The 13,031-nt window shown below is 36.3% G+C and overlaps 2 protein-coding genes across 2 annotated transcripts; both read left to right on the top strand.

Annotated features, from left to right (window-relative positions):
- The first annotated feature begins 2,748 nt into the window (after window positions 1-2,748).
- Window positions 2,749-4,230, top strand: LOC145643197 (F-box/FBD/LRR-repeat protein At5g22660-like). Its single transcript, XM_081694351.1, has one exon. The coding sequence runs from the start codon at window positions 2,749-2,751 to the stop codon at window positions 4,228-4,230; it is 1,482 nt and encodes a 493-aa protein (XP_081550477.1).
- A 3,084-nt stretch (window positions 4,231-7,314) lies between these two features.
- On the top strand, window positions 7,315-8,838 carry LOC145643196 (F-box/FBD/LRR-repeat protein At5g22660-like). Its single transcript, XM_081694350.1, has one exon. It carries the CDS (start codon window positions 7,315-7,317, stop codon window positions 8,836-8,838), a length of 1,524 nt encoding a protein of 507 aa, XP_081550476.1.
- The last annotated feature ends 4,193 nt before the right edge of the window (window positions 8,839-13,031 follow it).

Below are 13,031 nucleotides of genomic sequence, written 5' to 3'. Positions count from 1 at the left end.
TTTCTCCCACTAACCCCACTATATATTTTTCTCCCCACCAGGCCCGTCTTAGACCCGAATTTTCCTCATACACAGAATAGGGCTCCAAAAGTCAGGGGCCCAAAATCTGGTTCAATACTTTAAGTTAAAAAAATAAACGCAAATTTTAAGATGCACCATGGTGCACCAAAAAATAGGTGCACCACGCCTATACTTTTGAACATTTAGTAAAAATATCTGAGCAATTGTAAATTAGGAACATGTAGTAAAAACATATGAACATCGCAAATTTTGAACATTTAGTTAAAAAATCTGAACAATCGCAATGAATCACACCTATACTTTGAACATATAGTAAAAAAATATAAACAATTGCGAATATTGAACATTTAGTAAAAAAAGTCTGAACATTGCAAATTTTGAACATTTAATTAAAAAAAAAATTAACAATCGCAATGCACCACGCCAAAACTTTTGAACATTTAGTAAAAAAAATATGAACAATAACAAATTTTGAACATTTAGTAAAAAAATCTGAACAATCGCAAACTTTGAATTATTACGAGTCAGACAAATTTTGAAAGAAGCAAAATTTGTCTGACTCGAAATAATTCAATAGTTTTGTAATATAAATTGAACATTTACTGTATACAAAATGAACATTTCTTTATAAAATATGGACATAAAAATTGCATGTTTATGTTCAGTTTTTGTAACGTGTTCATTTTTTTTTACTAAATGTTCATTTTTTTTTTGTAAAATGTTCAATTTTTTTTACTAAATGTTCAAAATTATAGACGTGGTGTACCTATTTCTACGCGCACCATGTAATAATTGAAAAAAAAAGGAAAAAAAAAAAACAAACAAAATTCTCTCCTCCATCTTTGATATTTCCGGTAAACAAGCCCACCTTATGTCCAAACAAAACTCAGCTTTCCTATTCTTCTTTCTTTCCCAATTAATGCTTTTTTACTTTAGTTTTTGATTTTCTAAATAAAATTGAACTCTTTTAATTATCTCTTAAATGGTACTGTACTTGTAATTTTTTTTTTTTTATTCATTTAATTGTACCAATTATCACTATTTTTTTTTAAAAAAAATTAAAGGTGTTAGGGAAAATTAAAAGAGCAATCTATTCTCAATTGTAATGTCTATTTGGTACATTTAAATACTCTCTCCGTCTCGTAATTTATTTTTGTTTTATTGTCTCATTGAATTATTACTACTCCGTATTATTAAAAATTTAGGTTTTTTTTAAAAAAAAAAAAAAAAAAAAACTTAGTAATATTAAATTATTAATGCTTTATAGACGGCCCTGCTCCCCACCCACACTACTTTTTTTTTTTAATATTTACATCTCTTACTAACAATACTTTATACTATAAGGGGCCGTTTGGTTGGGGGTAATAATCAAAGGGAAAGGGAATGAATATGCCTCATTCCCTTTGTAGTTGTTTGTTTGTCACTTTTTTTCATTCCCATTACCCATTTTTATTTTTGAGTTTACCCAATTTGATTCCCCACCCCCCTGGCCTTTTCCATTCCCTTTCCATGGCCGTCACCTTCACACTCTCACCTCAACCATAGAAAACCAGAACCACCGACAGCAACCACTAAACGCCACCGACAGCGACCATTAAAGGCCACCGGCTCTGGCAGGAACTCCGATTAGCCTCCTTCAGACCAAACCCTCCGTCAATTTCACTTTTCCGACCACCACTACCACTCCCTACATGCGCACGTTTCCGCGACCACCATGAATCGCTGCCCTCCTCTCGCCTCGAAAAGCCCCCCTTGTGAAACCGCCAGGGGAATCGCTGACCCTTCCCCTCAAAAAGCCCTCGTAAAACCGTCAGGGAAGGGGTTTCTAGGTTTTTCGCGGGTGGTGAATTTTTTCAGGGGAGAGGGAGGGCTTTTCGGGCAGAGAAGATGGGCGGCGAAGGGTGGGGGATGTTCGGCGAGAGGTGGCGAGTGAGGTTGGGAGGTGGTTGGGTGGTGGGTTGGCCGGGAAAGGTTTCAAAGTGAATGAAAATGTTGGTTCTATGGTGGTGGTATGGTGGTTCGATTGGTGGTTTGTTTCTTTCTGTTTTTTGTAAAACAAACAACATTGTTCATGGAATGGTTTTTCATTCCATTCTCTTTCTTTCCCTTTGTTCATTCCATTCCGTTTACCCCGTTCAAACCAAACGCCCCCTGGTAAAGGCTACACATACAATTGTTGTATGTGGTCCCTACATACAACCTTACTTTGTCAAATTTTTATTGGCTACAATAATGGGCCCATGTTCAATTAGAATTCAATTTATATTTGAATCCTAATTTTCTCCCCCTTTTTTATGATGTGTCAAATTTCTAGTGGTGTTGTATGTAGGAATAACATACAATGAATGTATGTATATCAGCTCTCACAAGCCTAGTTTATAATTTTTTCTTAAACTATGAGTCAAGCCTTCTGTTACAATTAATGTAAAATGGAGAGAGTATCAAAAATGACTTGTGAGAATTAGGCATTAAAGGTGAAAATTTATTGAACGCATTATTTTCTGTGTGGCCGTTTGACACGCATCAAAAACACTGATGAGTAACCCCTGATCAAGTATCCCAAAACTAAGCCAAAATTAGGCTGCCCCAAACACAAATAACCAGCAGTCCACCACCTTGAACAACGTCTACACCAAGCAAACAAATATCTGATAAAACATACAACTTTTTCAATAACATTCAAACTTCACCTCTACCAATTTCCAATATCCTCCAAACCCAGAAAAGATGACTGAAAACGTCAACTACGAACAACAATACAACAACGACGATGACAGGTTAAGCTCACTTCCCGACGCCATAATCACCGTCATACTCTCTCTCCTCCCAATCGACACCGCCGCCGCCACCTCCGTCTTATCCCACCGTTGGCGCCGCCTCTGGACCGCCGTCACTCGCCTCGAATTTCACGCCGATGGTTCCACCTTCACCACCACCGCCGACCACATCTTAGCTCAGCTTACGGCTCCGACACTCCGCGTTTTCCACCTTTCTCTCACTTCGCCGTCCGAATTGCCGGAATCCGATTCGCTTGAATCGAGTTTTCGTGAAGTTTGTCGCCGGAATGTGGAGAGTGTTTTTATTGATGTAAGATGTTCGTTTTATGAAGAATTCTTTTATGTTCCTGTTTGTTTGTTTAATTCTGTTGTGATTTTGGATTTGGAATTGGTTGGTAAGCTTAAATTTGATTTTGCTGATGACGAAATTGGAGGTGTTGTACTTCCAAATTTGAGGAAATTGAGTTTGAATTATCTTCTTGATGTTCCGTTTTGGTTGGGGAATTTAATTAGGTGTTGTCCAAAATTGGAGGATTTAGATTTGGTGTTTAAATTGGATGTTGTTGAGTCTGAAATTGCGGATTCTGTGAATATTTGTGCTCTTAATTTGAAGTTGTTGAAGATTGATTTGGAGTTTGTTGGTCAGACACAGTATATTAATATATCTATTGATGCGCCTCAATTGGAGTATCTTAATTTGCGTGATTGTACTTCGTTTTATGATTTCGTTCGGAGCCCAACTAGATTGGTTAGAACATGTATTGATTTGATTAAGGAGGAGCGGTATCTTGAGGATGAAGATGATATGGATTGGTTGCCTAGTGGCGATTATCTTCGCCACATGTCTAAGTTTATTGGAGGGATGTGTAGTGTTAGTAGCCTTGATTTAAAGCTTGACAGTGATACCAATATATTTACTCACCTTAGCTCTGTGGGTAATGGGTTTCTACCAGTATTCCGAAATCTAACCAATTTCGAAATGACCTTGGATGGTATCGGGCTAAATGGTTGGAAGGATTTGATACTTTCGCTGCAATGCTTTCCTAACTTAAAGCATCTTGAGGTTAACATGGAAGGTGATCCCCCAATGGATCTTAATCATTGGTCTGAACCAGGTTCCGTGCCTGATTGTTTGGTAAGTAAGATGAAGACTATACAGATAAGGGGGCTTATTGGAATTGATGATGACCTCCAGTTGTTGGCATACATTCTGAGTAACGCAGTTGTTTTGAATGAGCTTTGCTTAGATGTTTGTATGAGGGATGACTCTAATGATTTACTATGGAAGGAACGTAAGTTCTGTATGTCCTTGTTCAAGCTCCCTAGGAAGTCATCAACTTGTGAGGTTGTGTTCTCGGGAAGGTCTGCCACAACATCAAGTAGTGCCTTTGAAGATGAATACCTTACATGTCAAATGTATTTGGCCGATTGATGATTTGACATTATAGTGGCAACTTCTTACTCTTCAAAAGCCAACATTAGAGCACTTGGGTGGCAGGTATTGACTACCCAATTTCGTTTGTATTTAATTTAATGTATGCATATAGCTTGGTTTCTGCTTAAAGTTATTTTTGAAGTGCATATAGCTTGGTGTGTATTAGTGTATAAAAGCTTGCTTTGTACTTGTCTATTTGATTAGTTCTGTGTGTACTGTGTAAACTTCTTCCACTAATACAATGGCAATTGTTATTGTAGATTCTAGTCTTTTCTCTTCTCCATATAGCTATGGTGTATTTTTGTTCCAATTATGACTTATAATGTAATGTTCTGTATGTTACAATAATAGTAAATGAATTTCTAATATTACACAAATGAGCAGGCAAGTAGTTCATATGATCAGAGTACTGTTTTTACCCTGCCAGGTGATCACATAGCCACCTTAGAATTCAATAGTTGTGAAGTGTTAAATTGTGCTAAGTGCATATTGATTTTTAGTAAAGTGTGAACACACAAGTAGTCGTTTGAAATCAAAGAAGATATAGAAGTGATAACTCATCTGTTTGAGGGGATTATCTAGTTTACATTCTACTTGCAATTGCAAACAGCAGTCAGTGATGATTAATAACTTTGTAGAATACCACAATTTTGGAGTGTGCCGTAAGGCTTAAATGATATTGTGGTAAATAACAATATTCCAAACTGAACCTCTTTATCTTGTTTTCTATTTTTGTAAACTATTAACTATGTAATAGCTTCAGGTTATATGATAGATTATAGACTGGCCAAGAGATGGCAAAGATTTAGCTATGCTAATAAGGGAACCAAGGATGGAGCAGAAAAAGAATGTTGTGCATACAAGGCGCCTGTTTTGCTCCCTAAGGGAGTGTTTAGTTGGGTAGAAGGAAAGTGATATTTACCATTATTTTTTCCCTTAAAATGTGTTATCCATGGTAATTCATTGTTCATTAAAAATGTTTCCATCAAACCAAGTGGAGCACTGGAGCCTAAGAGTCAGAAGGATGTAACTTAGGAAGAGGAAAATGAAAAGGTCAAAAGGCATAAAGCCTAGTTGCTTTTGCTTATTTATTTGATACACATGTTAAGGGAGCTCCTGCAAGTATTAAAAAATGTGTAGGAAGTTTAGCTTGGACTCCTTTGAGCCTAGGAGATTCATTGCAAATTTGATCCCATGGAACTAATACAACCCCAAGTGGACAAAATCTAAAACTTTCTTAAGTTGCTAGGTATTTGCCTCATTTTGTTGAGTATGTATGTCTTTTGCTGTAAATCTAAGCCCTAATCACTGGATTTTTATTTAAATCAATTTATCAGCGTTAGATTTTAGTTTATTCCTGTGAAAACATATGTGAATTTAAGAGATGCGGTGACATATTTTTAGGAGATGAAAATGTATTGGTATTAGAATGTTCAAGATGAATAGGTGCTGGATGTATGAATGCTCTTAACTGTAAGTGGTTAAATCAAATAAGATAAAGATAATGATAATTTGGAAAAAGTAGATTTGGAATAATCTGAATGTCCCTAAGCATCAATTTGTTAGTTGGCTTGCTGTACAATGACAACTTGAGGTTAAAGTACTAGGTGTGTCCTTTGGTAAAACCATGGCAGTTTGTTTAGTGTGCTTTGCAGCTGATGGATAACTAAGAAGTGCAAAGGTCTTAGTGTCCTACATGTTTCTGCAGGAAGGTCCTGTTGCAGGGAATTTGATCATTTCGTTTCTTACCAGTTACCAGTGATAGTGAACAGAAGCTGGTAATGGTTGATGAACTTGTAAAGAGCCCAGTTTATGACATCTATATATGATTTATTTCATAGCAGAGACTGCCTTGAGCCCTTGATGCTTGGACACTAGTGTACTGTGCAAATCTCTCATTAACGAGTCTAGAAAACAGGCGAAGTGTATAATGTGCCTCTTGCCTCCTGGAGTCCTGGCATGTCATTTTGTAAATTAGCTTGTGTTCATGTCCAATTAAACTTACTCGAACATTATTAAATAAGAATAGCTTTTAGTGCTAGATTAGGCTAGGGAGGGGAAGGGCAGAAGAAAGGATGTCCTGACTCATGAGAGAAGGGGTTTAGAAGGAGAGGGTGAGCGCTCAAACGGCAGTAAATACTAAATAGCTTCTAAGTTCTGATTGTTACTGATTTCTAGTTTTATCTGGTGCACAAAGATGTATTCTTCCCAAGCTGTTAAAAACTATTGTTATGACTATTAATTCCCTTTATATAAAGTTGTACAGCTGATTAATGAGAACAGGTTATTCATAACTGGTGGTCTATTTGTAAAGTTAAGACTAAGGCAGAGGATCAAAGTAAGAAACTGCTTATTACTCTGTACTTTTTTTTTTCTTTTTCTTTTATTTATTTTTAATAAAAATAACTGAGAAAATGTGTGGTTTTTTCATTTTTTGTAACATGAAGATACCTAGTCATCTGATTGGCAAGTGAAAGTTGCCTTCTTTTTTCTCCCCATTAGTCATTACTACCTATGAACCTATCTTACCTTTTATTCTTCCAAAATCAAATATTTATCATAATTTTATTACGGAGTAGAAAATTGTGCCCAAAAAGATTTACTCCATCATTTTACTTTTCCCAATATTGAAATGTATTCCAATACAGTAATACTCCATATATAAGTACAATGAACTAAGGATTATTTTTTGAAAACGATACAGATTATAATACTCTGTATATTTTTAATTAAAATAAAATGCAAGTACAATGTATTAATAAATAATAACATCATGTAATTTCCAATGAATTTATATGCATAGTGTGTACGAGTATATTTTGATAAAAAAAAAAAAAAAAATTATACGGAGCAAGTACAATGTATAATTAGTGCATTAATCTAAATGAAATTTAATAATGTACCTTTTTCAACTAAAAAAAATAAAAATCTAAGTACAATGTACCATTATAATTATAAGTACACAATAAACCTTTGTTTCTTTATTATCAAAATTTCACATTAACGTTAGTTGTAGGACCAAGAGAGTATAAATTTATAATTCCCACTTGAGAGTGAAAGTGGGACTGTGAGAGTGAAAAAATGGCTGATGGCAAAATTATGAAATGCTATATCAGAAAACAGCGCAGAAGGTCGAGGGCGGAAGAAGAAGACAGGTTGAAATCACTTCCTAATGTTATTCTCACCAACATTCTTTCTCGTCTCCCTATCCATGTTGCCATCGCAACCTCCTTCTTATCCCACCGATGGCGCCAGGTCTGGACCGGCATCACCTGCGTTGAAATCGTTACTTGTAGAACATCAGGAGTTGCCGCCATATTTGACTGCATCCTACGACAGCTTACATCCCGGAAGCTCCACGTCTTTGATCTTGCTCTGCTAGAGGTGTTTGAATCTCCGGAAATTAGTGAATCAGAAATAGAATTATGGGTCCGTGAAGTTTGCAGTCGAAATGTGGAGGATATCAGGATCGATGCACATTATGATAGTAAGTTTTGTGTACCCGCTATTCTGTTCAATTCACAATCTCTGGTAACTTTGAAATTATGGGGCTTGCTTCAGTTTAAATGGCCGGAAATTGGGAGCTTATGCTTTCATCTACCTAATTTGAAGTCACTTACCCTTTGCCAGCTTATTGATGTTCCTCTTTCGTTGGGGACTCTAATTAGATCTTGCCCTCATTTGGAACATTTAGATTTAGACTTCGATCTAGCTGATAATCTACATTTTTCATTGTCTAGTTCTGTTGTGAATATCATTGCCCCCAATTTGAAATCATTGTCTATACATATGCTATACACTCCCGGGCAAATTAGAGTATATATCGATGCACCCAAATTGGAAAACCTGAAAATTGAAGATTTCTGTTCAATTTATTACTTTCTCCGGAATCCAACTACGTTAAAAGAAGCGCGTATTGATTTGATACATGATGAATGGTATGGGCTGGATTCAGATGATGAAGAGGAGAAAGAGCAGGATTATGGCTCATTGTCTGAGGCACGAAAAGAATATCTTCACCAGATGACCAAGTTTGTTGGAGGAATGTCTGCTGTTACCAATCTTGAGCTGAGGCTAGAGAGTCTGACCAATATATTCAGATATCAAAACCCTGTGAAACTGCCAATCTTTTCTAATGTAGCCCATCTCAAAACAAATTTCTTTAAGGATTTGATGTTTTCCTTACATTGTTTTCCCAACTTAGAGCATCTTAAGGTAACCTCAGATTGTGGTGATAAAATGGAGCAAAGTAGTTTGTGTACACCAGATTCAATTTCAGATTGTTTGATAAGTAAGCTCAAGACTATACAAATATGGAGACTGAAGGGAACTGATGATAACCTCAGGTTTCTGGCATACATTCTACGTAATGCAGTTGTTTTGGAAAAGCTTCTCGTAAATTTTCTTATGGTGGATGGGGAATATGACAAAAATGAACGCGAAAAAGCATATGCAGTGTGGAAGGAATGTCAGTTCTGTAAATCATTGATGAAGCTTCCAAGAAGCTCTTTGACGTGTCAGCTTGAGCTTTCTGGTCGGTCTGTTAAAGCATCAGGTAATGGTTTACAAGGTGGATACCTTCCATGTCAAATTTTTATGGGCTGATAAACCTGATGTATGCAACTTGTTTTTCAAATGCAACATTCAAGCTTATGGGTTGTAGGGATTGACTACTGAATTCCGATTGATTTTTGGTTTATATGCATAATTGCGTGTAGTTTAGGGCTTAACAATGTTTCTAGAAACCCTGGATATGTAACAGGGTATTCTAGCCTTGCTATGTACTGGTCTTATACTCTTTTCTATTAAGTTTTTATGTTATATTCTAGTTCTTTTACTTCTCTCTATGACTATGGTAAGTCTCTCATTTATTTATTAATAACTTAGTGTACGTAGTATGAATTCTGAAGGACGTTTATTAAAATTAGCAAAGAATCCAAAAGCTCACTGGTAATAAAATGGTAGATTAAGTAGCCACTCATCAATGAGTATAGAAAACAGGTCGAGTGTACCGTGTACATCTTGCCTCCTGCCCTCTGGATTGTCATTTTGAAAATTAGCCTGTGTTCATGAACTATGCTCAAGATAAATTGAAGTAGCTTACTCAACAAGGTCAGGTGAGGGAGGGACAGAAGAAATGAGAGGAGGAGGGGTTAGAAGGAGAAGACGAGGTCAAATGGCAGTAAATATCTGATGGTTGCTAATTCATAGAATTAGTATCTGGTGCACAAAAATGTATTTTTCCCTAGCTGTTCTACACTAAGTTATGTGTATCATTTCCCTTTATATTAACATATACAGCTGACTGATAAGAAAATGGATCTTCGCAACTGGTGATCTATTTGTAAATGAAACCAAGGCAGATGATAAAAGTTATGAAACTGCTTGAAACATTTCTATCTGTATATAGACATTTGACATGTTAACGCGGAGAAAAGATTACTAAGAAAAGGTGGGGGTGGGGTATGGAGGGCGCCCCCATTGATCTTGTTGATCAATATAACTTTCGAATCAAAATGGCCCTTTTGTAATTAAAGTGAACAGCAAACTGCCACTTAAGGGGTGCTTATTAAGGTGACAATTAGTCAGCTGCTGAGTAGGATGCCTCGTAGACAAAAAATGTTAACGGTTGATGCTGCCGTCTATCTTCCGCCGTCATGTATTTAGAGCAACGTCATAGTGCTAAATTTATGTCCATCCTCACCACAAATAATTCATGTTACTTTGTGAATGATTTGTCCTATTTATATCCACTTATGATCAGCCCTTTTTGAATTTGAAAGGATTTGTCTTCTTTATATCCACTAATGGTGCTTGCTGTTGTTTTGATGTGCTTGATTCAAAAACACCACCTACCATTATATCCATTGTTATAGCAAGTGAGTTCGGAATCAGGAGGTTGATGCGAGTGATTTTGGTATCGAATGAGCCAATTTGCTGCGAATTCGAATACAAGTGTAAGTTTAAAGTTTGACTGTAATTGGATTAATGTAAATTGGTTTGTTGTTCATTTGTAATTAATGTAACCAAATGTTTTCCATTTGAATTATGCGTAAAAAATAATATGAACAACGTTCTTCATCAAATGAACATAGGTAAATGAGTCTATTGTCTATATAATTCAAAATCACAATATATCATATTTTATGAATTTGTGAATATCCGAATACAATCGAGTTGAGATCTCCGAGATTTTGAATTATATAGACTTGTAGAGTTGTGAGGGTGAGAGTTATAAATTATTTTTAATGGTCATTTATTTTTTTATTTTGAAATGAATGCAGGATGAATATTCCCCATTGATTTTAGTCAAAATTTTGAATATTCACCATTTATCCCCGAGATTTTGAAAAATATAGGATCCATACCCAATACAATCACTGCAAGGACCTTTAGATACCTATAAAAATAACATAGACTAATTATGTGTACTAAAGGCGGGATATAAGTAGCTTCTGCTTATAAGTGAATTGCAACAATGCACCTACACATATCTGAATTATAAACATTGGTATGTTGGTAAAAGATGGCACGGATCAGTTTCAAATCACAGAAGCAAAAAAATGTCCCATACATGACATCCTTGACCAACTGAAATATAGAATGGTCCGGATCAGTTTCATATCCCACAATCAATAATATGGCCCATATTACTTAGCCCATACCTAATGTATAAAATAAGGGCCAGACCTGGGGAAGCCCATACTTGTTTGGTAGCCTCGAGCCCACAATCCATAAAGGACGATGTAGACGTAACGGTTCGACTAAGTTTTGGTATAACGACGTTAGACAGGGGGTACACGTAAGTCAGCACAAGTGGCAAGCATGATGAGTCAACCTTAACGCAATTACTGATATGTCCCTGGTTTAATGATGAAAAAGTCGTTTATACTATGTTGATTCACAAGTTAAATTGATCAAATTGATCAACTTGTATTTTGCGGAATTTTTTGTAACATGAAGATTACACATGATGGGAGTTCAGGAAGCCTGTATATTCCCTATCTGTTCGACTGCTAAAGTTAGGCAGCTTCTCTTTGTGCTTATACAATTGATCTCAGGTTTTTGCACTCTCCTAGTCATCTTTCTACTTTGTAATTCACAAGTTAAAGTTGGCTTCATTTTACCTTAATTTTATTTATAATTCATGTTAAATACAAATGTACAATAAGCTAGATACAAGAAGGTACTGTGAATCATATGACCATGATTTATTGTCTACTTCCGTGTGGAAAATAATATTGCAGGTGATGTTAAGTTATTCTAATATTGCCACTTTGTTTAGCACTATCAGGAATAACTAACCAGAGTCCTGTTCCTCTGTGCCATTCTGAGACTCAGAACTCATGACGAGAAGTATGATGAACCATCACTATCTAATATACAATTAGGAAAAATTGCAAAAAATAATACAACCTTTGGCTGGTTTTTAATTAATAATACAATCTTTCGATTACTCTTTAATATTACAAACTTTGGGGGCGTTGAATTTTAACAGGCAAAAACTGGTTGGTAACCTGTATTTAACACATGTCATCTTTTTATTGGTTTTGACGATTTAATTTGATTTTTAAAATATTTTTCTTTTTTTAAAAGATAAAAAATAATAAAAAGGCTTTTATTATTAAAAAAAAAAAAAAAAAAAACCACCCAACCACCACCTCCCCACCATCCTGCCACCATTCCCTCTCCCCCAGCCAGAAACCCGACGGCCGGCCGGCATTCAGTTCACCCCCTATTCCCCAACCAGGCCGAAACTCCCACACAGCCCCGATTCCACCCCTTCCCGACAACCGCAGCCTACCTCCACCACCCAAAACTCCCACAAATCGCAGCCAAAGAACCGCGACCAACCTTATTCTTCACGAACAACAGCCTTGTTGTCGTTCCCGATCCTCGAACCGACGATAAAATCCCCAATTGCGGTTCAAATTAGAGCCAACGTATCTCTTGATTTAGGGTGGTTTCAAGCGACAATTCAGGCTAACACTTCAAGTGGTTTCAGGCAAATATTCGGTCAGATACTCAGGCGAGCTGTTCAGGCGAAAATTCAGCATGTATCTGGCAAAAATTCAGGCTATTCCTTTCGATTATTGGTGTAATTTATAGGTGTTTCCTGTTGCAATTTTCAGGTCACTTCCAGGGCGTTTAGGCGACCGGTCGGTTCTTGGGTGGGGGAAGAGGGCTGCGTGAAGGGGAGGGGGAGAGGTGGCGGTGGTGGTGGCAGGTTGGATTTTTTTTTTTTTTTTTTTATCAAAAAAAATTAAAAGTTATTAAGTGGAGCGATTGCCGTAAATAATGCTAAAATAAAAAATAATTCCGTGTGTACGTTGCTTTAAAAAATATTTCCCACCAAACCGTCCACGTAGGCTCGGATTTTTGATTTTTTTGGCTATTAATAAACCGCTAATAAAGATTGCGGTTCTACACAAATTAAAACCGCTAATGGTATTAGAGGTTCTTCTAATAGAACCTCTAATACCATTAGCGGTTCTATTTGAATAACATGAAATGGTTAGAGGCTCTTTAAATAGAACCTCTAATGGTATTAGCGGTTCTATTTGAAGAACCTATAATACCATTAGCGGTTCTATTTGAAGAACTTGTAATGGTTAGAGGATCTTTAAATGGAACCTCTAATGGTATTAGCGGTTCTATTTGAAGAACCTCTAATACCATTAGCGGTTCTATTTGAAGAATCTAAACATTAAGCCTAATAAGTTACTGAGTATTTTAAGTATAAACCGCTAATGTCATTAGCGGCTTTAATAAATGAACTGCTAATGACATTAGCGGTT

Source organism: Chenopodium album, chromosome 8, assembly GCF_948465745.1.
Source record: "Chenopodium album chromosome 8, dcCheAlbu1.1, whole genome shotgun sequence".
NCBI lineage: Eukaryota > Viridiplantae > Streptophyta > Magnoliopsida > Caryophyllales > Amaranthaceae > Chenopodium > Chenopodium album.
Note: the sequence above shows the minus strand (reverse complement) of the source record. Positions and strands in the feature narration are given on the sequence as shown.